Here is an 18,682-nt window from a genome sequence, read left to right on the forward strand (position 1 = left end):
CGGTCCCCACCTGCAGGGGGAAAGCTTCACAAGTGGTGAGGCAGGGCTGCAGGTGTCTCTCTGTCTCTCTATCTCCCCCTTCCCTCTAGATTTCTGGTGGTTTCTACTCAATAAGTAAAGATGATAAAAGTAAATTTAAAAAATATTAAAAAAAGAGAGAAGAAAGTTTCCCAAAAGTTCCCCTTCTTGGGTTATGCTTTCTTTCCTTTTCCCTCTCCACCTTTCTTCCTACCTTCCCTCCATTCTCTCCTTCCCTCTCTCCCTCCACTAACACCCCTCCCCCATCAGGCTTATTGCTGGGGCTCAGTGTCTGCAGGATGTAACCATTGTTCCAGTTCCTTTCCTTTAATTTTTTAAAAAAAGAATTTATTATTAGTTTAAATCTTATTTTCTTCTTTTTTTATTTATCCCCTTTTGTTGCCCTTGTTGTTTTATTGTTGTAGTTATTGTTGTTACTGATGTCACCATTGTTGGATAAGACAGAGAGACATGGAGAGAAGAGGGAAAGACAGAGAGGGGGAGAGAAAGACAGACACCTGCAGACCTGCTTCACCGCCTGTGAAGCGACTCCCCTGCAGGTGGAACCTGGGTCCTTGTGCCCTGTAATGTGTGCGCTTCACTGGGTGCACCACTGCCTGCTCCCTCCTCTCCCCTTCCCGCTTTTTTTAAACTGATAAGGGAGAAAGGATAGAGAGGGAACAAAAGAGAGATGCCTGCAATACTGCTTTACCACTCATGAGTTTCTCTCTACAGGTGGGGACCAGAGACTTGAACCCCGATTTTTGCGTATGGTAGTATGCACATTCAACTAGGTGCATCATCACCGTCTGGTTTTATTTTCATTTAGCAGAGAGACATCATCAGCGTTATTATTTTACTACTCATAACACTTTATTTTTACTTTGTACAAAATACAAAAATGCAAACCCAGAGAGTACAGACCAGTAGTGACAGGTATACTGCAAACCTTGTCTAGCAAGACATTAGTTGTTTTCAAATTGATTTTAGTGATTACATGCATGATATCAAACAACAACCACAACAGAAACACACGAAGGGGCTAGAGATCTCGCTTTTCTTGTCCCCCAAACAATGCTGACTTATTACCAAGACTTTGGAATGGACCAAGAAAAAAAAAATTAAAGGGCAATAACATTCTTTTTCCATAAAAAAAGTAAGAGCTACCATAAAATGTCTTTTTTTTTTTCTTCTCATTACACTGATTAAATTGCTTTTGAAAAGCCATACATACAAACAAAACGAAATAGAATAGACAGTTTGAACTGGACAGTAATTCTCAGGAGAGGTGTTAGCCAAGGTAACTGCTCAGTAGTTTAAAGAATCTTTTAGATATTTCACAAGCTCTCTATTTATTTCATTTCTCAGTTCAGAGTTTCAGCTATGCTGCTCTCTCTCTCTCTCTCTCTCTCTAACACATCCCAGAACAGAAATGCTGGCATCATGGAGTCTCTGTTCCTAAGAGCTAGATTTGCAAAAGAAAGTAATGTACAAAAATATTTAATAGAACTATGAAAGATGTTGGGAAGAGTCTTTTCTTCATGGCAGAGTAATCATTGCCTGGATCCTTTCATATATTCTTCAGGGTTTGTTAATCTGCCCCATAAATAAGACAGCACCTACAAGATCAAAAAGGAAAGAATATGTGATTCGGTACCACAATGCGTAAGGCTGTTAACAGAGATGGAGGGGGTATTTGAGAGAAGATCTCCCTGAACCTATTTAACCTGTCACCTTCCAGCTTCCTGCAATGACAGAAAATGGTCTACATTTTTTCCCTTATTCAGTAGGGCAAACACTTCACACTTGATCAATGGGCTCCAAGTTTTACTTATTTATATACTTCTAACATATATACATATATATCAACCCGTGTACCGCTCAGCTCTGGCTTATGCTGGTGCAGGGAACTGAACTTTGGACTTGGGAGCCTCAGGCATGAGAGTCTCTTTGCATAACCAGTATGTACTCCCACCTCAGAGATATTTTTGTGAGAGAGAAAAGTACTGCTCTACCACCTATAATGTGTTCTTCTTCTCCTTCTTTTTTCTTCTGTAGGTCCAGGCGTCAAAATCCCAGGGTCTCATGAGAGAGGGAGAGGGTACGCTCTCTATCACTGAATTGCCCTCTCCTTTGCTGAAAACTGGACGTTTAGTATTAGATTTCAATGAATTACCAGTTCAAGTTAATAGGCACCTGTGGCTAGGGGTGGCTATATTGGTTTGGCTCAACTGTAAAGCACTTATCACAATACTAAAAATGCAATGAAAGAGGACAAGGAACTAGTCTATGTTATGGACTGAAAAAAAAAAGTAAAAGATAAAATGCCTTAGCTTTTGCTCTGAAACATGAAGCCAATGAAGCCAACTTCTCCACAAAAACCATCTTATTTCTTTTTCATCATTGTGCTAAGTGGTAAAAGCTACTGTTATTCTCATTTTGAAGGTGAAATCAAGGTCTACTGACCTAATATATTTCAGGTCATAGCAAAAGAGGAGGCATATGCCTGTTGTGTAATTGAAGACATGTAGCTTCTTAGAAAGTTTAATTATTAAAATTATAAACATATGGATAAAAAAAAATCAATAAATGGCCAAAGTGCCTGAAAAGTGCTTTCAATTGGTTAAAAGTAAGCAAAGTAAACCCATATCCTCCTATCCATGTTTCAGATTCTCACCATCTATACACACAAACTTAATTTTCTTTTCTTTCTTTTTTTTAATTTAATTTATTTATTTTCCCTTTTGTTGCCCTTGTTGTTTTTTCTTTCTTCTTCTCTTTTTTACTCTTTATTTATTGGATAGAGACAGCCAGAAATCGAGAGGGAAGTGGGTGATAGAGAGGGAGAGAGACAGAGAGACACCGACAGCCCTGCTTCACCACTCGCGAAGCTCTCCCCCTGCAGGTGGGGACTGGGAGCTCGAACCTGGGTCCCTGTGTGCTCAACCAGGTGTGCCACCACCCGACCCCACAAACTTGATTTTCTTATTTCTTCAGGGAGAGTGTCCATTATTCAGAGTGTTTGCAATTGTCAACACAGGGGGAAACAAGATACAAATTAGATGGCCAGCTACCTTTCTGAATTCAGACATCTAGTGAGTGCTGGGAGAGGAGAATCACTTACCTGTAGGATTGTGTCGGATGAAAAACAGAAAAGGTCTGTCTACTATAAACCAGGGAGGTGATGATCTTGCAATTAGGATTGCAGCTAGAGAGAGAGAGAGAAAAAAAAAAGGACATGACACACCCAGTGAGGCCAACATGGCGGCGGGCTCCTTGTTGCTCCAGGCTGGTGTTGGAGGACCTACTTGGCTCCTGCCCCAGTGGCCAGTCACATTATAGCAGTAACAGCACAATGCTCACTTACCCAGAACCCACTATGGGCAAGGCCCTTTCCTCCTGTCTCATTTATTCCACAGTCTTCCTTTCTTCCTTCATGAATATTCTTACCCCTTGTAGAGCTTTTTTTTTTTTTTTTAAAATATATAAACATTTTATTTATTTATAGGAAAGAGACAGAGAGAAGTCGAGGAGGAAGTGGGATACAGAAAAGGAGAGAGATATCTGTAGCACTGTTTCACTACTTGAAGCTTCTGCCCTGCAGGTGGGGACTGGGGGCTTAAACCAGCATCCTTGTGCATTGGAACATATATGCTCAACCAAACCAGGTGCCCCACGGTATGCTCCCCTCTTATAGGTTTTATTTATTTGTTTGTTTATTTATTTGCCTCCAGGGTTATTGCTGGGGCTCAGTGTCTGCACTATGAATCCACTGCTCCTGGAGGCTATTTTTTCCCTTTTGTTGCCCTTGTTATTGTTGTTGTCATTGCTGTCATTGTTGTTGGAGACAGAGAGAAATGGAGAGAGGAGGGGAGACAGAGAGGGGGAGAGAAAGACAGACACCTGCAGACCTGCTTCACTGCCTGTGAAGCGACCCCCCCTGCAGGTGGGGAGCCTGGGGCTCGAACTGGGATCCTTACGCTGGTCCTTGCGCTTTGTTCCATGTGCACTTAACCCGCTGCGCTACCGCTGGCCCCCAGGTTTTATGAGGGTTAAATGGCCTCGCGGTGAGTTAGCCAGTTTCGCCGGCTTTATGCTATGTATATACATTAATGCATTCTCTTTCCTTTTTCTCTTGTAATCTGCCTCCTGCATGTCTGATGATCTGTCTAAAGAGTGCAGGATGGTTTCCCTGTGCCTCTACATTGTCAAAGGTGGCTCTGGTTTGATTAAGCTTGAGACGAGGCCTTATAGGAGGGTAAGTGGAAGACAACTGCTGTGTGCTGAGGGGAACACTCCAGTTTGCTTCCTCAGCCTTCTAGAGGGCGCTTACAAAGGGGGCATTTGTGGTGAACCACTCAACCCAGGGTCCCTCCCTCCCTCCCTCCCTTCCTTCTTTCTTTCTTTCCTTCCTTCCTTCCTTCCTTCCTTCCTTCCTTCCTTCCTTCTTTCCTTCCTTCCTTCCTTCCTTCTTTCTTTCCTTCCTTTCTATTTATTACTGATTTAATATTGATTTACAAAATTATAAGATAACAGGGGTACAACAAGGTACAACCAGTTCTCCCAAGGTTGCAGATAAGGGTTAACTATTATTTCTACACCTTCCTTTCTAAATCACACCTACACCTATAACTATTTCCAAATGTCCTTCCTTCCCCTCTTCTTTTCTCTCCTCTCCTCCCTATCATTTCTCCCCTACTAGGAATATGGACCAAAATTCATTTGGGGGGTGCAGAAGTTGGGAGTTCTGGCTTCTGTAATTGTCTCTCTACTGGTCATGGGCATTGACAGGTCAATCCATATCCCCAGCCTGTTTCTGTCTTTCCCTAGCTGGGTAGGGCTCTGGAGAGGTGAGGTTCCGTCAACCCAGGATTCTGAAAGATATGAGGTATTATGGATTGAATCATATCCCCTTAGAATGTCTGTGTCGGCCTAACCTCTATGAAGATAGGGCCTTTAAGAAGATACTGAATCTAAAATATAACTAAAATATACCTACTAGCTATCTACAAAATGGAGGACCCCCCACCCCCCAACTCTTCATCTGCACTATTCCAGCCTTGATTGGTCCATGATTGGTCAACAATTTGTTTGGCTTTGTATGTTAACTCTCTTTTCAGCCACCAGGTTCCCAGATGCTAGCAGGATGCTGACCAGACTTCCTTGGACTGACAACCCCACCAATGTGTCCTGGAGCTCTGCTTCCCCAGAGCCCTTCCCCACTAAGGAAAGAGAGAGGCAGGCTGGGAGTATGGATCCACCTGTCAACACCCATGTTCAACGGGGAAGCAATTACAGAAGCCAGACCTTCCACCTTCTGCATTCCACAATGACCCTGGGTCCATACTCCCAGAGGGTTAAAGAATAGGAAAGCTATCAGGGGAGGGGATGGGATACGGAGATCTGGTGGTGGGAACTGTGTGAAGCTGTACCCCTCTTATCCTATGGTTTTGTCAATGTTTCCTTCTTATAAATAAAATTTTTTTTTAAAAAAAAGACACTGAATCTTAAATGTGGGCATGGAGGTGAGGTTCTAGTCCAGTAGAACTGGCATCCTTACAAACACAGAGAGAAACAGCAGGTTTCACAGCACATGCCCAGAAAAGGCTGTGTGAGGGCACAGGGGGGCATCTATCTCAAAGCCAAGGGGAGTCAGGACCAGGGGAAGGCATCTATCTCAAAGCCAAGGGGAGTCAGGACCAGGGGAAGGCATCTATCTCAAAGCCAAGGGGAGTCAGGACTCCTGAGAAGCCAATCCTACCTACACTGTGACTTTGGACTTCCAACTTCTCAAGAATGGCACTTAGTTGAGTGGTCTGCTGCTGCTACCCTGAGATTATTATTTTTATATATTTTTTAAACCTGAGCACTGCTCAGCTCTGACTTATGATGGGGTGGGAGAGCGAACCTGGGACTTTAGAGACTCAGGCATAAGAGTTTTTTTTTTTTTTTTCATAACTATTGTGCTATCTCCTGCCAACCCTGTCCTAAAATTTCTCTCACCTTTCTTCTCTCCCTCCTTCTCTCTCTCTCCTTCTGCCTTTCTTACCAAAGCACTCCTTAGCTCTGGCTTAAGATGGTATAGGAATTGAACCTGAAACTTTGTAGCCTCATCCTTAAGGTGGTATAGGAATTGAACCTGAAACTTTGTAGCCTCATCCTTAAGATGGTATAGGAATTGAACCTGAAACTTTGTAGCCTCAGACATCCTTTCACATAACCACCATGCTACCTTGCCCCGAACTCCTGTCCTGACATTTTTTTTTAAGTTTTTATTTATAAAATAGAAACACTGACAAGACCATAGGATAAGAGGGGTACAACTCCACACAATTCCCACCACCAGACTCCATATCCCATTACCTCCTCTGATAGCTTTCCTATTCTTTAACCCTCTGGGAGCATGGACCCATGTCCTGACATTCTTTTTTTTCTTTTGCCTCCAGGGTTATTGCTGGGGCTCAGTAGCTGCACCATGAATCCACTGCTCCTGGAGGCAATTTTTCCCCCTTTTGTTGCCCTTGCTGCTGTAGCCTTGTTGTGGTTATTATTGTTGTTCACTGTTGGATAGGATAGAGAGAAATAGAGAGAGGAGGGGATGACAGACAGGCGGAGAGAAAGATAGACACCTGCAGACCTGCTTCACCGCATATGAAGTGACTCCCCTGCAGGTGGGGAGCCGGGGGCTCGAACCAGGATCTTTACACGGGTCCCTGTGCTTTGCGCCACGTATGCTTAACCCGCTGCGCTACCACCCGACTGCCATGTCCTGACATTCTTAAGGGCTTCTTCTCTCTCTTTCTCTCTCCCTCTCCCTGTTACCCTTCATTTTGCACTGCACTCTGCAAATTAAGTGGCCACTCTTGATAGTTATACTAACTGGCAAAAATCAGTCAGTCACTCTGGGAAAACTTAGATGCCATGTATTATCACAAAATACATCTTAAAGATACCGAGACCCGTTCCTCGGGGTCTGGGTTTTGAAAAAGTGACTTCAAAGGCATAAAAAAAAATGTTGATTTCAGCGAAATACCTGTAGTGAATACAAATAGTACCTTTCAGATGACCCAGTTACAAGTGCAGCTAAGAGAGACACTTCATGAGCTCAGGAGTTGGGCCAGACTTCCTCCTCTAATCTCATATGCATAATGAGGGGGCTAAAGAAAGCGGCCTAAAACTGTTCTATTGCCTCCTTCATTCTAACAGCCACTGAGGAGGAAGCAGATGTGGATGTTCTAATTATCAGGGAAGGCTGCAGAACAGTTCTCCTGGAATTCAGCAGTTGCTGCAAATTCATCACTTTGCCCCAGATAGATCCAGCTCACTGTTGTCCTATTAGTACTTGCTGTTAGACTTTTGCTTCATCTGAAGATTGGTATTTTCTATCATTCAGAAGCCAGAAGGACCAGGAAGTGGGGCAGCTGGTTCAGCGCATATGTTCCAGTGCTCAGGGACCCGGGTTCAGACCCCAGGTCCCCCCTGTAGAGGTGGAAGCTTCAGGAACCATGAAGTAGTGCTGAGGCATCTCTCTTTCTCTCCCTCTATCTCCCCCGACTATCTTAATTTCTCTGCCTCTGTCCACAACTGAGAGAGAGAGAAAAAAAAAGAAAAAAGAAGTGAAGGCAAGATATGCTTTATTCATCTGAGAGCAAGGCTCAGCAACTGACAATCCTCAGACCAAGAGAAGGGGCCAGGTCCTGTGTTTTATCAATAAATTTTTATTGAAACATGGCCATGCACATTTGCTTGGATTAGCTGTAATGGTTTTCAAACTGTAGTGGCAGAGTTGAGAGAAGCTGATGGCGACCTTCTGGTCCACAAAGCAGAAAACCTACTATACGGCTCTCTTACTGAGCCCTTCCTCCAAGAGTTTCTCTCACTGAGGTACCTTTCTGAATGAGCCCACCATCCACATTCACCACTGCACCTGGAGCACCAAGCCTCAGTACCTAGCTGAGAACAGGACTCAGCACACCTCTACCAAAACTGGTGAACCCAAATGCACAGGACCCCTGTCCCCAGAACTGGCCTTGCTGCCCAGGACTTACTTGTTGCTGCTGAAGCTTTGGTTCCATCTTCGCTGACTTCAATTTTTGCCTTTTGCAAGATGTGAGAGACATGAAGGTTTTCTGACCCTGTTTCCGGAAAGCAAAATGAAAACAGCATTTGTCTGATATGCAAGCCATGCCTTTGGGTGAAGAAGTCACTTCAATGTTATGACAGCTTCTAACTTAAAAATTTTTTTAAATTTACTCTATTATTTATTATTGGATAGAGACAGAGAGAAATTGAGAGGGGAGTGAGAGATAAGAGAGGAATAGAGACAGAGAAACACCTGCAGCCCTGCTTCACCATTCATGAAGCTTTCCTCCTGCAGGTGGGGACCAGGGACTTGAACCTGGGTCCTTGTGCACTGTTATGTGTGCACTTAACCAGGTGCACTACCACCCGGCTCCACTTTTTTTTAATTTAATTTTTTTAAATATTTATTTATTTATTCCCTTTTGTTGCTCTTGTTGTTTTATTGTTGTAGTTATCGTTGTTGTTGATGTCATTGTTGGATAGATAGGACAGAGAGAAATGGAGAGAGGAGGGGAAGACAGAGAGGGAGAAAGAAAGACAGACACCTGCAGACCTGCTTCATCGCCTGTGAAGTGACTCCCCTGCAGGTGGGGAGCCGGGGGCTCAAACCAGGATCCTTATGCCGGTCCTTGCGCGTTGCGCCAGCTGCGCTTAACTCGCTGCGCTACTGCCCGACTCCCTTTTTATTTAATTTTTTATTTATAAAAAGGAACCATTGACTAAACCATAGCCTACACTTTTTTTATAGGAAGGATTGTCTCTTTTTCTTACTTTATAAAATTGTATTTATTTATTGGATTGAGACAAAGAGGAATTGAGAGGGGAGACGGAGATAGAGAGGGGGAGAGGACAGAGAGACGCCTGCAGCCCTGCTTCACTGTTCAGAAGTTCCCCCCCACAGGTCGGGACAGGCAACTTGACATGATAACATGTGTACTCATCCAGGTGCTCCACCACCTGGCCCATAGCATCTCTCTCTTAATATCTTATCTGTGATTTATTCGATAGAGACAGAGAGAAAATGCCAGGGGAGATGGAGAGAAGGAAAGAAAGAGAGACCTGCAGCCCTGCTTTACCACTTGTGTAGCTTTCCCCCTGCAGGTGGGGGAGCTGGGGGCTTGAACCTGGGTCCTTATACACTAAAATGTGTGTGCCACCCCTCAGCCCCAAAGCTTCTCTTAAAAGGCAACAGTGGAAGTTACTTTGCACAGGCCTCATGACTCGAGCTGCGGCTCTAGACAGACTATGACCCACATAGTCAACGACTGCCACCTCTCCAGATTCAAAGGAGGTCTCGAAACTTTACATCAGGCTCAACCTGACGCTGTTGACTGGCTACGGAAGAAGGGCAAACGCTAGAAGAAGAAGAAGAAGAAGGAGGAGGAGGAGGAGGACAGACACCTGAGGTAAATTTCCGACTGACTGGAGAAGGTTCGGTCACACCCAGGTTGCATTTTAAATGAGCTTCCAGGCTGTGCTGAGGTGCTGGACCCCTGGGTGAGCATTTGGTCAACAAGGAATGACAGAGATCAATGGCCCCAGAGTCACACGTGTCCCCAGGGTAGGCCTGCCAGCAGACCCATCAGGTGGGTCAGGAACTAAGAATGTACAGCACTGGGGAAGAAATCCAATATGGATTATCAGCGGCGGTCACTCATTTATGATGTGGCTCGCACACACAGAATGTAACTGTTCTCTGCCAAATTCTGCATTCTGAGAGAGAGAGAGACAGACAGAGACACAGAGACAGTATCTGCATTTCACCTAGTGCTATGGCACCCCCCTGTGGTTCCAAGGTTCAAACTCAAACCCAAACCATGTACAGGACAAGGAACAGACTCCCCCAGGTGAGCTAACCCTCTGCCCCCCTGCCCCACACCAATAGTATTTTCACCATGACTTTTCTCTCAAATGAATTTGTAGCACTCTGAATATAAAAAGCCAAAGGCCAAGCCACTCAGGGAAACTAGGAGAAGGCCTGTAGATTAGCAAATGAAGGGACAGAAAACAACCAGCTGGGGGGAGTGCAGACAGCATAATGGTTATGCAAACAAATTCTCATCCCTGAGGCTCCAAAGACCCAGGTTCAGTCCTCAGCACTACACAATAAACCAAAGCTGAGCAGTGTTCTGGTTAAGGAGCAAAAAAAAAAAAAAAAAAAGAGAGAAAGAAAGAAAAGAGAAGAAACCCAGCAACCAGTGGCGTCCCAGATGCTTTGGTGCGGGAAAACTCTAATTACCCTCTTTTGCTTTTTATATTGTTTCAGATTATTGGGTATGAAATTCAAATAATTCAGGATATAGTACATGCCTCCTGTTCTGCAGAAGCAAGCATGCCTTTTTTGAAAGCTGGAAAGACAGGCTTATTGAAACGCAGGCAGTAGGCTGCAGTTGGGAAAAAAAAAGACTAGTAACAAAGTGTGTGTGTGTGTGTGTGTGTGTGTGTGTGTGTGCGCGCGCGTGTGCGTGCGCACGCGCATGTGTGTTTTATCCAGAGCTCTGCTCAGCTCTGATTTATGGTGGTGCAGAGGAATGAACCTGGAGCTTTAGAGCCTCAGGCATGAGAGTGTCTTTGCATAACAATTATGCTTAACTTCCCTGCCTTGAATATAACTTATATATACTAAACTGTGTAGAATTATTTAATTGACATTGATGTAAATGGCACTAAGAGGGGAAGGGGGTGCACCGTGTTGAGTACAAACATCACCATGATCAAGGATCTGGGTTCAAGCCCCAGATGCCCATCAGCAGAAGAATAGCTTCACAAGTGGTGGAGCATTGCTATAGGTATCTCTCTCCCTCTCTTACCTCCCCTCCCAATATCTGCCTGTTCTATGAAAGAAAACAAAGAAGATAAGGAAAAAAAAAAAAAAAAAAAACAGAGAGGGGCACCAGGAGTGGTGGATTCGACACATAGTCACTGAGTCCCAGCAATAACCCTGGTGGCAATATAAATAAATGAACAAATAACTAAGGAGAAGCAGCAGCATCTGCTGACGTGTCAGATGAGGCCACGTCTTAGGAGAGAACACATTTTTAGTTCCGACCCAGTCTGGTTTGTAACATCATCTTCAGGATAAGGTGTGAATCCAGACCTAACATTGCAGTCGGACGTTAAGAAATAAGTTTTAAATCGAACGTACTTGTTATTTTTGCAAAATTTGCCTTTGACGAATCAAACATCTCGGTGATGCCAAGAACTCTTAGCGGCTCCTTCAGATCTGTTTGTGCCACAGCTGTGAACCTAGCAGAAGAGCAGAAAACGGGGAGGAAATCATCACACCATAAGTGACACCAAATAACAGCCAGTGTTGGCAGCAAACAGTCAGTGATCTCTTAAGTATGTTCTGAACCTTAAACCCAACTGTATCTTATCATATATATATATTAGCAGAACAGTGATCAGCTCTGGTTTATGGTGGCGTAGGGCATTGAACCTGGGACTTCAGAGAGTCTCTGTATAACCACTATGCTATCTACCCCTGCCCTAGCTTAAATTTTTCACCCCAAAATTTCTTTTTCTTTCTCTTTCTTTCTTTCTTTCTTTCTTTCTTTCTTTCTTTCTTTCTTTCTTTTTCTTTCTTCCTTTCTTTCTTTTCTTTCTTTCTTTCTTTCTTTCTTCTTTTCTTTCTTTCTTTCCTTCCTTCCTTCTTTCCTTCCTTCCTTCCTTCCTTATTTCTTTCTTTCTTTCTTTCTTTCTTCTTTTCTTTCTTCCTTTCCTTTCTTCCTTCCTTCTTTCCTTCCTTCCTTCCTTATTTCTTTCTTTCTTTCTTTTTTTCTTTCTTTCTTTTTTTGTGTTATTGCTAGGGCTCGGTGCCTGCACTACAAATCTACCCCTCCTGGAGGCCATTTTTTCCCTTTTGTTGCCCTTGTTGTTCAGCGTTGTTGTTATTATCATTGTTATTATTGCTGTCGTTGTTGCTGGACAGGACAGAGAGAAATGGAGAGAGGAGGGGAAGACAGAAAGGAGGAGAGAAAGACAGACACCTGCAGACTTGCTTCACCGCCTGTGAATCGACCCCCCTGCAGGTGGGGAGCCGGGGGCTCGAACCCAGATCCTTACACCGGTCCTTTTGCTTTGCGCCACGTGCGCTTAACCCACTGTCACGCCAAGATTTCTATCCCATGCAAGTACCCAATAACTCATCTCTCAAACACTTCACTGGCCAAGTGGGCCATATCCAGACATGGCAAGTAGGAGGCCCTCTCCACCCCCATGTGGAGCCAGATGCTGAACCACTTCTTAGGAAGAAGAAATGTACAATCACTTTCTCTCCTGCCAACAGAAAGACTCAGGGTGCTGACAAGATCCTGCTACTCTGGAGTGAAAATCCACAATCTGCTCTCAGCCAACTAGCGAGCTATGCTCTTCACTGGAAAGACAGAAGACACATTCCCGGGAGTACGAAAACATTTTGCTGATGAGTGGGGGACAGACAATAGGTATTGGTGAGAAGGTACTCTCTTTGGGAGCAATACAGGTGGTTTTGTGGGTTACCTGGCTTTGAGGTCACAGATAATGTAAATGTCAAAAAAAAATCACTGAACCTACCCCAAGGTTCGTCTCCAGAAGAACCAGGAAAGGTAAGTGAGCAGGTTACCATCACAGAGGGGACAGAAAGGGGACTCCCCCATTATAACTGTCATTTACCTGCAGTATCTCTGTCTTATTCACCTACACCAAGCACTGCCTCTATGAAGGACCATTTCACAATACAAAATAACCCGGGGAGGATAACTAGTACTTATTGTCAGTTAGTTCCTTTCAGTATCTTGCTCAGGGGCTGCTTGGGAGGTGGTGTATCTGGTTGAATGCACAAGGTCCCGGATTCAAGCCCCTCGTCCCTCCTGCACAATGAAAGAAGTTTCACGGTGTTGAAGCAGTCCGGCAGGCATCTCTCTCTTCTTTCCCTTTCCTTTTCTTTCTTCTTTTTAAAAAAATTATCTTTATTTATTGGATAAAAACAGTCAGAAATCAAGAGGAAGAGGAAGGTAGAGAAAGAGATAGAGAGAGACACCTGCAGCATTGCTTCACCACTCATAAAGCTTTCCTCCTGCAGATGGGGACGGAGAGCTTGGACCCAGGACCTTGTGCATTGTAACATGTGCACTCAACCAGGAGACCACCACCTGGCCCCCTCTTCTCTCTCTCCCTCTCTTTCTTTCTCTCCTGCCCTCGCTTGATGATGGAGACAAACCCAGGTCTTCAACCCGGAGCTTCAAGCATAGAAGTGTTTTAATCAGGTGGGTCACCCCTAGGCTTCTCTCCTCCATTTGATTTAATTATTTGCCTCCAGGGTTATTGCTGGGGTTTGGTGCCAGCACTATGAATCCACTGCTCCTGGGGGCCATCTTTTTTCCATTGTTGTTATTGTTGTTGTTACTGCTGTTGTTGGATAGGACAGAGAGAAATGGAGAGAGGAGAGGAGGGGAAGACAGAGACGGGGAGAGAAAGACAGACACCTGCAGACCTGCTTCACCGCCTGTGAATTGACACCCCTGCAGGTGGGGAGCCGGGGGCTCGAACCCGGAATCCTTGTACTTTGTTCTATATGCACTTAACCTGGTGCGCCGCTGCCTGGCCCCGTCTTCCATTTAAAAAATATATAATTCTTGTTTTTATTTATTTATTTTGATAGAACAGAGACGTGAGAGGGAAAGCGAGTGATACCCGCAGCACTGCTTCACTGTTCATGAGATTTCTCTCCCACAGGTGGAGACCGGGGGCTTGAACCTGGGTCCTTGTTCATAATAATGTGAGTCCAGCCAGGTGTGGCCCAACCCAGCCCCTCATCCTTGTTTGTTTGTTTTTTTTTTCATCAGAGCACTGCTCAGTGATGGCTTATGGTGGTGCGGGGGATTGAACCTGGGGCTCTGCAGCCTCAGGCATGAGAGTCTGTTTACATAACCATTATGCTATCTACCCCATCCTCTTTTCTTCTTCTTCCTCTCCTTCTCCTTCTCCTTGTTCTTCTTTTTTATCAGAAGAACAGTCTTGTTGTGTGTTTTTTTTTTTTTCCTCCAGAGTTATTGCTGGGCTCAGTGCCTGCACTATGAATCTACTGCTCCTGGAGGCCATTTTTTCCCCCTTTTGTTGCCCTTGTTGTTGTAACCTTGTGGTTATTATTGCTATTGTTGATGTCGTTCATTGTTGGATAGGACAGAGAGAAATGGAGAGAGGAGAGGGGAAGACAGAGAGGGGGAGAGAAAGACACCTGCAGACCTGCTTCACCGCCTGTGAAGCGACTCTCCTGCAGGTGGGGAGCCGGGGGCTTGAACCGGGATCCTTATGCCGGTCCTTGCACTTTGCACCACGTACGCTTAACCCGCTGTGCTACCGCCCAGCCCCCCAGAAGAACAGTCTTGTATCCCACCATGTGACATTAGGATGGAAGGCTGTGTCACAGCTCGACCTCTGCTGTCTGCTATCTGGCACAGCGTCTGTCCAGGCAGCTCTGCCCTTGTTGTCTCCCCCAGGGATGGGACGAGGAGGGGGGGATGACTCACTTGGGCAGGATGACCTGCACCCGCTTGGGCACCATGGTGCTCATCCAGCTGCCGATGGTCTTGGTGCTGATGTGGGGGATGATGGCGGACAGCGGGGTGGAGCTCTCGGTGGGCAGTGCGATCAGCATGCTGATGCTCTCCCCGTGGTAGGGCAGCTCGATGAAGTTGTACCAGACGCCGCCCGGGGTGCTTGTGGACCCTAGGGAAACCAGAGGCAGGTTATAGCCACCGAGATACTCCTATAACTGCATCCAGACTTCCCTGTGCGGATGTCCTCCCTCACCAATGTGTCCCACATCTTACCCTCCCCAGAGCCCTGCCCCACTTGGGGAAGATAGAACCAGGCTGGGGGGATGGATCCACATGCCAACATCCATGTCCAGTAGAGAAGCAATGACAGAAGCCAGAACTCTCACCTTCTGCTCTCCCAAAAGAACTGGGGCTCGTCTTCCAGAGGGGTAAACAGTAGGGGAAATAAACTAGAAGGCTGTGTACCCCCACCCCACTAGGATCCCAAGCCTTTGTCACTAGGAATCTTATATATAGATATATATTTTTTTTCCTCCAGGGTTATTGCTGGGGCCCAGTGCCTGCACCATGAATCCACTGCTCCTGGAGGCCATCCCCCCACCCCTTTGTTGCCCTTGTTGTTGTAGCCTTGTTGTGGTTATTATTGTTGTTGTTGATGTTGATGTCATTCGTTGTTGGCTAGGACAGAGAGAAATGGAGAGAGGAGGGGGAAGACAGAGAGGGGGAGAGAAAGACAGACACCTGCAGACCTGCTTCACCGCTTGTGAAGCAACTCCCCTACAGGTGGGGAGCCAGGGGCTCAAACCGGGACTCCTATGCCAGTCCTTGCGCTTTGTGCCATGTGCACTTATCCCGATTTGTTACCGCCAGCAGGAATCTTATTTTTATATTATCAATGAAAGGAAGCGGATCTGGAAAACACTTGAGGAAGCTAGGCACTGTTTCTCTTATCTGAGAGAGAAGAAGAAGACAGGAAAGACAGCTAAAAGTAGTAATTGGTGTAGGGCAAACTACAAAAGGAATGAAGGCAGGACCATTGGGAAAAAAAAGTGGAAGACAAAACAAAACAAAACAACAATAACAACAAAACTCAAGGCAGGTTCAGGGCCTCCATGGAGACTTCCAGAAGGGGCATGGCTGCTTGTTTCAGGAGAAAGAGAAATTCAGATGGAGAACTTGTTATTTTTTTTTGGTCCAAACACAGCTTTCTTAGGAGGATGGACGAGAAGACAGTGACTGCGGCCTTCCTCTGGTGAAGAAGTCCCTTTCTCCATGAAGGCATGTCTTAACAGAATGCCTGGGGGCTTCACTGAGATCACAATAATGCTGTTGGGTAGAATCTAAGGAGACTACCCGCTCTTAGGACATGGTGCTTTGTAAGAAGTTGCCTCTTATCATATGATAAGGGACTCAGTGCCTGCAAGATGATTCCATCACTCCTGGTGGTCATTTATTATTATTATTATTATTTATTTTCCCTTTTGTTGCCCTTGTTGTTTCATTGTTGTAGTTGTTATTGTTGTTGTTGATGATGTCGTCATTGTTGGATAGGACAGAGAGAAATGGAGAGAGGAGGGGAAGACAGAGAGGGGAAGAGAAATATAGATACCTATAGACCTGCTTCACCACTTATGAAGTGACTCCCCTGCAGGTGGGGAGCCAGGGGATTTTTATGCCAGTCCTTGAGCTTTGCTTAACCTGCTGTGCTACCACCTGACCTCCCCCCCCATTTTCTTTAAAGGAGAAGGCACATAAAGAGAGACAGAGACGGAAAATGAGAGGGGCCAGCTAGTGGCACACATGGTCGAGCACACATCTTACAATGCACAAGTATTCAGGTTCAAGCCCCAGATCCTCACCTTACTTCATGAGTGATCAAACAGTGCTGCAGGTCTCTTTCTCTCTTCCCCGCTGTCTCTAACCAATAATAAATAAATAAAATATAAAAAAGATGAGATAGAGAGGGTTGGGTGGTAGTGCAGCGGGTTAAGCGCACATGGCACAAAGTGCAAGGGCTAGTGTAAAGATCCTGGTTCGAGCCCCCAGCTCCCCACCTGCAGGGGGGATTGCTTCACAGGCGGTGAAGCAGGTCTGTAGGTCTATCTTTCTCTCCCCGTCTCTGTCTTCCCCTCCTCTGTTGGGCATTATGCCAGCTTCCCCCCTGCTCCATGATGCATTGCTGGATGCTGTGGTCTATTTACATAATCGTTGTTTTGCCTGAGACCCGCCCTGCCTGCAGGGTATTGTTTAATCCCCACTGGTTAGAACCTTTGTGCTCTTCTCTTTTCTCCACCCCCCCTCCCAGCCATTTCCTTTTTCTGACCTGCCACTTCTGTTTCAAAAGATATAAAGGCATTGTCTCTGATCAATAAAGGCATTTCATTGCATTCCTGCTCAGCCAGGAGTTCCTGGTCTTTCTCCCGCGTCACTGAGTAAGCAGCAGCCCAGGTTGGCTCCGGTCGAGTTCCCTCCAACCCAGAGAGCACGTGCCAGGGAAGAAACACCCTCACACTAGCCCAGCACTTCTCTATCCATTTCTCTCTGTCCTATCCAACAGCAACAGCTGTAACAACAATGACAACTACAACAATGTCAACAAAATGGGAAAAATGGCTTCCAGGAACGGTGGATTCATTTTATTTTCTGTCTAAAATATTTTTTCATTATGTTTATTTATTCTCCCTTTTGTTGCCCTTGTTTTTTATTGTTGTTGTAGTTATTATTGTTGTTGTTATTGATGTCATTGTTGTTGGATAGGACAGAGAAATAGAAAGGAGGGAAAGACGGAGAGGGGGAGAGAAAGACAGATACCTGCACACCTGCTTCACCACCTGTGAAGTGACTCCCCTGCACATGGGGAGCCGGGGGCTTGAACTGGGATCCTTACACTGGTCCTTGCGCTAAAAGAAATTTTCTTTTCTTTTGACCACCAGGGTTATCAGTGGGGCTCAGTACCAGCACTACAATCTTTAACGCTGGCCCTTGGGCTTTGCACCATGTGCGCTTAACCCGCTGCGCTACCACCTAGCCCCGTGATTTTCTTTAAATGATCTTGAATTAATTGCATAGTCAAGGGGGAAAAAAAAGACCCATCTCTGCTCCCACAGCCACAGCATAAATAGGAAGCTCTGCAGAGGAATCTTCTTTTCCTCTAAACCTGCCCCTGCGTCTCCTACCTAAAGCAGGACATATGACTCTGGAGTTTTCTAGGCACTGTTCAAAGGTTATTATTTTCACTGAGTGCTGTTACTGTGTCCCTTGTAGTAACTGTATCATTGTAGCAATTGTATCATTGCACATGCCAGGTATACAAAGTGCTGATCAGTCTGCATTCACTCCCAGTGGGCGCTGCTCAGCATTTTGCCAGCAGCCTTCTTCCTTCATTGAAGGAGAGTCGGGCAAGGAACACAGTAAGTGAAGTCACTTTCCTTCTTGCATATCATTCATTATGCTTCTGGGTAAAGTTGTGGCATCGACTCAATAAATGTTCCTTCAGAAGATGTGATGTACTTGAAAGTTATCTCTGGAGTTGGGCGGTAGCACAGCGGGTTAAGCGCATGTGGCATAAAGCGCAAGGACCGGCATAAGGATCCCAGTTCAAGCCCCCGGCTCCCCACCTGCAGGGGAGTCACTTCACAGGTGGTGAAGCAGGTCTGCAGGTGTCTTTCTCTCCCCCTGTCTGTCTTCCCCTCCACTCTCCATTTCTCTCTGTCTTATCCAACAACAACAATAACTACAACAACAGTAAAACAAGGGCAACAAAAGGAAATAGATATTAAAAAAGTTTAAAAAAAAGAAAGTTATCCTGCTCAGTGGCTGAGCATAGTAAATGGTGCTCTTGCTCAAAAGCTCTCCTTACTCACCCCGCCCCCAGCACTCCCTACTGGACATCCACAAAGTTCTCTTCTGTCAGCCCCAGCCCTGTGCACTGTCTGCATTCAGATTTCAAAAATGGCAAGTGAGGGCCTCAGCCATTCGAAGCTGACATGTCAGCAATTAAAGATGAAGATATAAGGGTTCTATGGATTCTGACAAAATGTTCG

At 45.4% G+C, this 18,682-nt stretch overlaps 1 protein-coding gene across 4 annotated transcripts in view; it reads right to left on the bottom strand.

The window, feature by feature from the left end:
- Positions 1-855: 855 nt before the first annotated feature.
- Positions 856-18,682, bottom strand: part of SERPINE2 (serpin family E member 2) — an 86,789-nt gene continuing 68,962 nt past the window's right edge. For all 4 annotated transcript variants that reach the window (XM_060193679.1, XM_007531707.3, XM_060193678.1 and 1 more), the window contains 5 exons: positions 14,610-14,808; positions 11,246-11,346; positions 8,067-8,153; positions 3,143-3,226; positions 856-1,637 (listed from right to left, as the gene is read on the bottom strand). In XM_060193679.1, coding sequence (XP_060049662.1) covers positions 1,600-1,637; positions 3,143-3,226; positions 8,067-8,153; positions 11,246-11,346; positions 14,610-14,808 — 509 coding nt within the window. In that variant the 3' untranslated portion in view covers positions 856-1,599. The remainder of the gene's footprint in view (positions 1,638-3,142; positions 3,227-8,066; positions 8,154-11,245; positions 11,347-14,609; positions 14,809-18,682) is intronic.

Source organism: Erinaceus europaeus, chromosome 7 (genome assembly GCF_950295315.1).
Source record: "Erinaceus europaeus chromosome 7, mEriEur2.1, whole genome shotgun sequence".
Taxonomy (NCBI): domain Eukaryota; kingdom Metazoa; phylum Chordata; class Mammalia; order Eulipotyphla; family Erinaceidae; genus Erinaceus; species Erinaceus europaeus.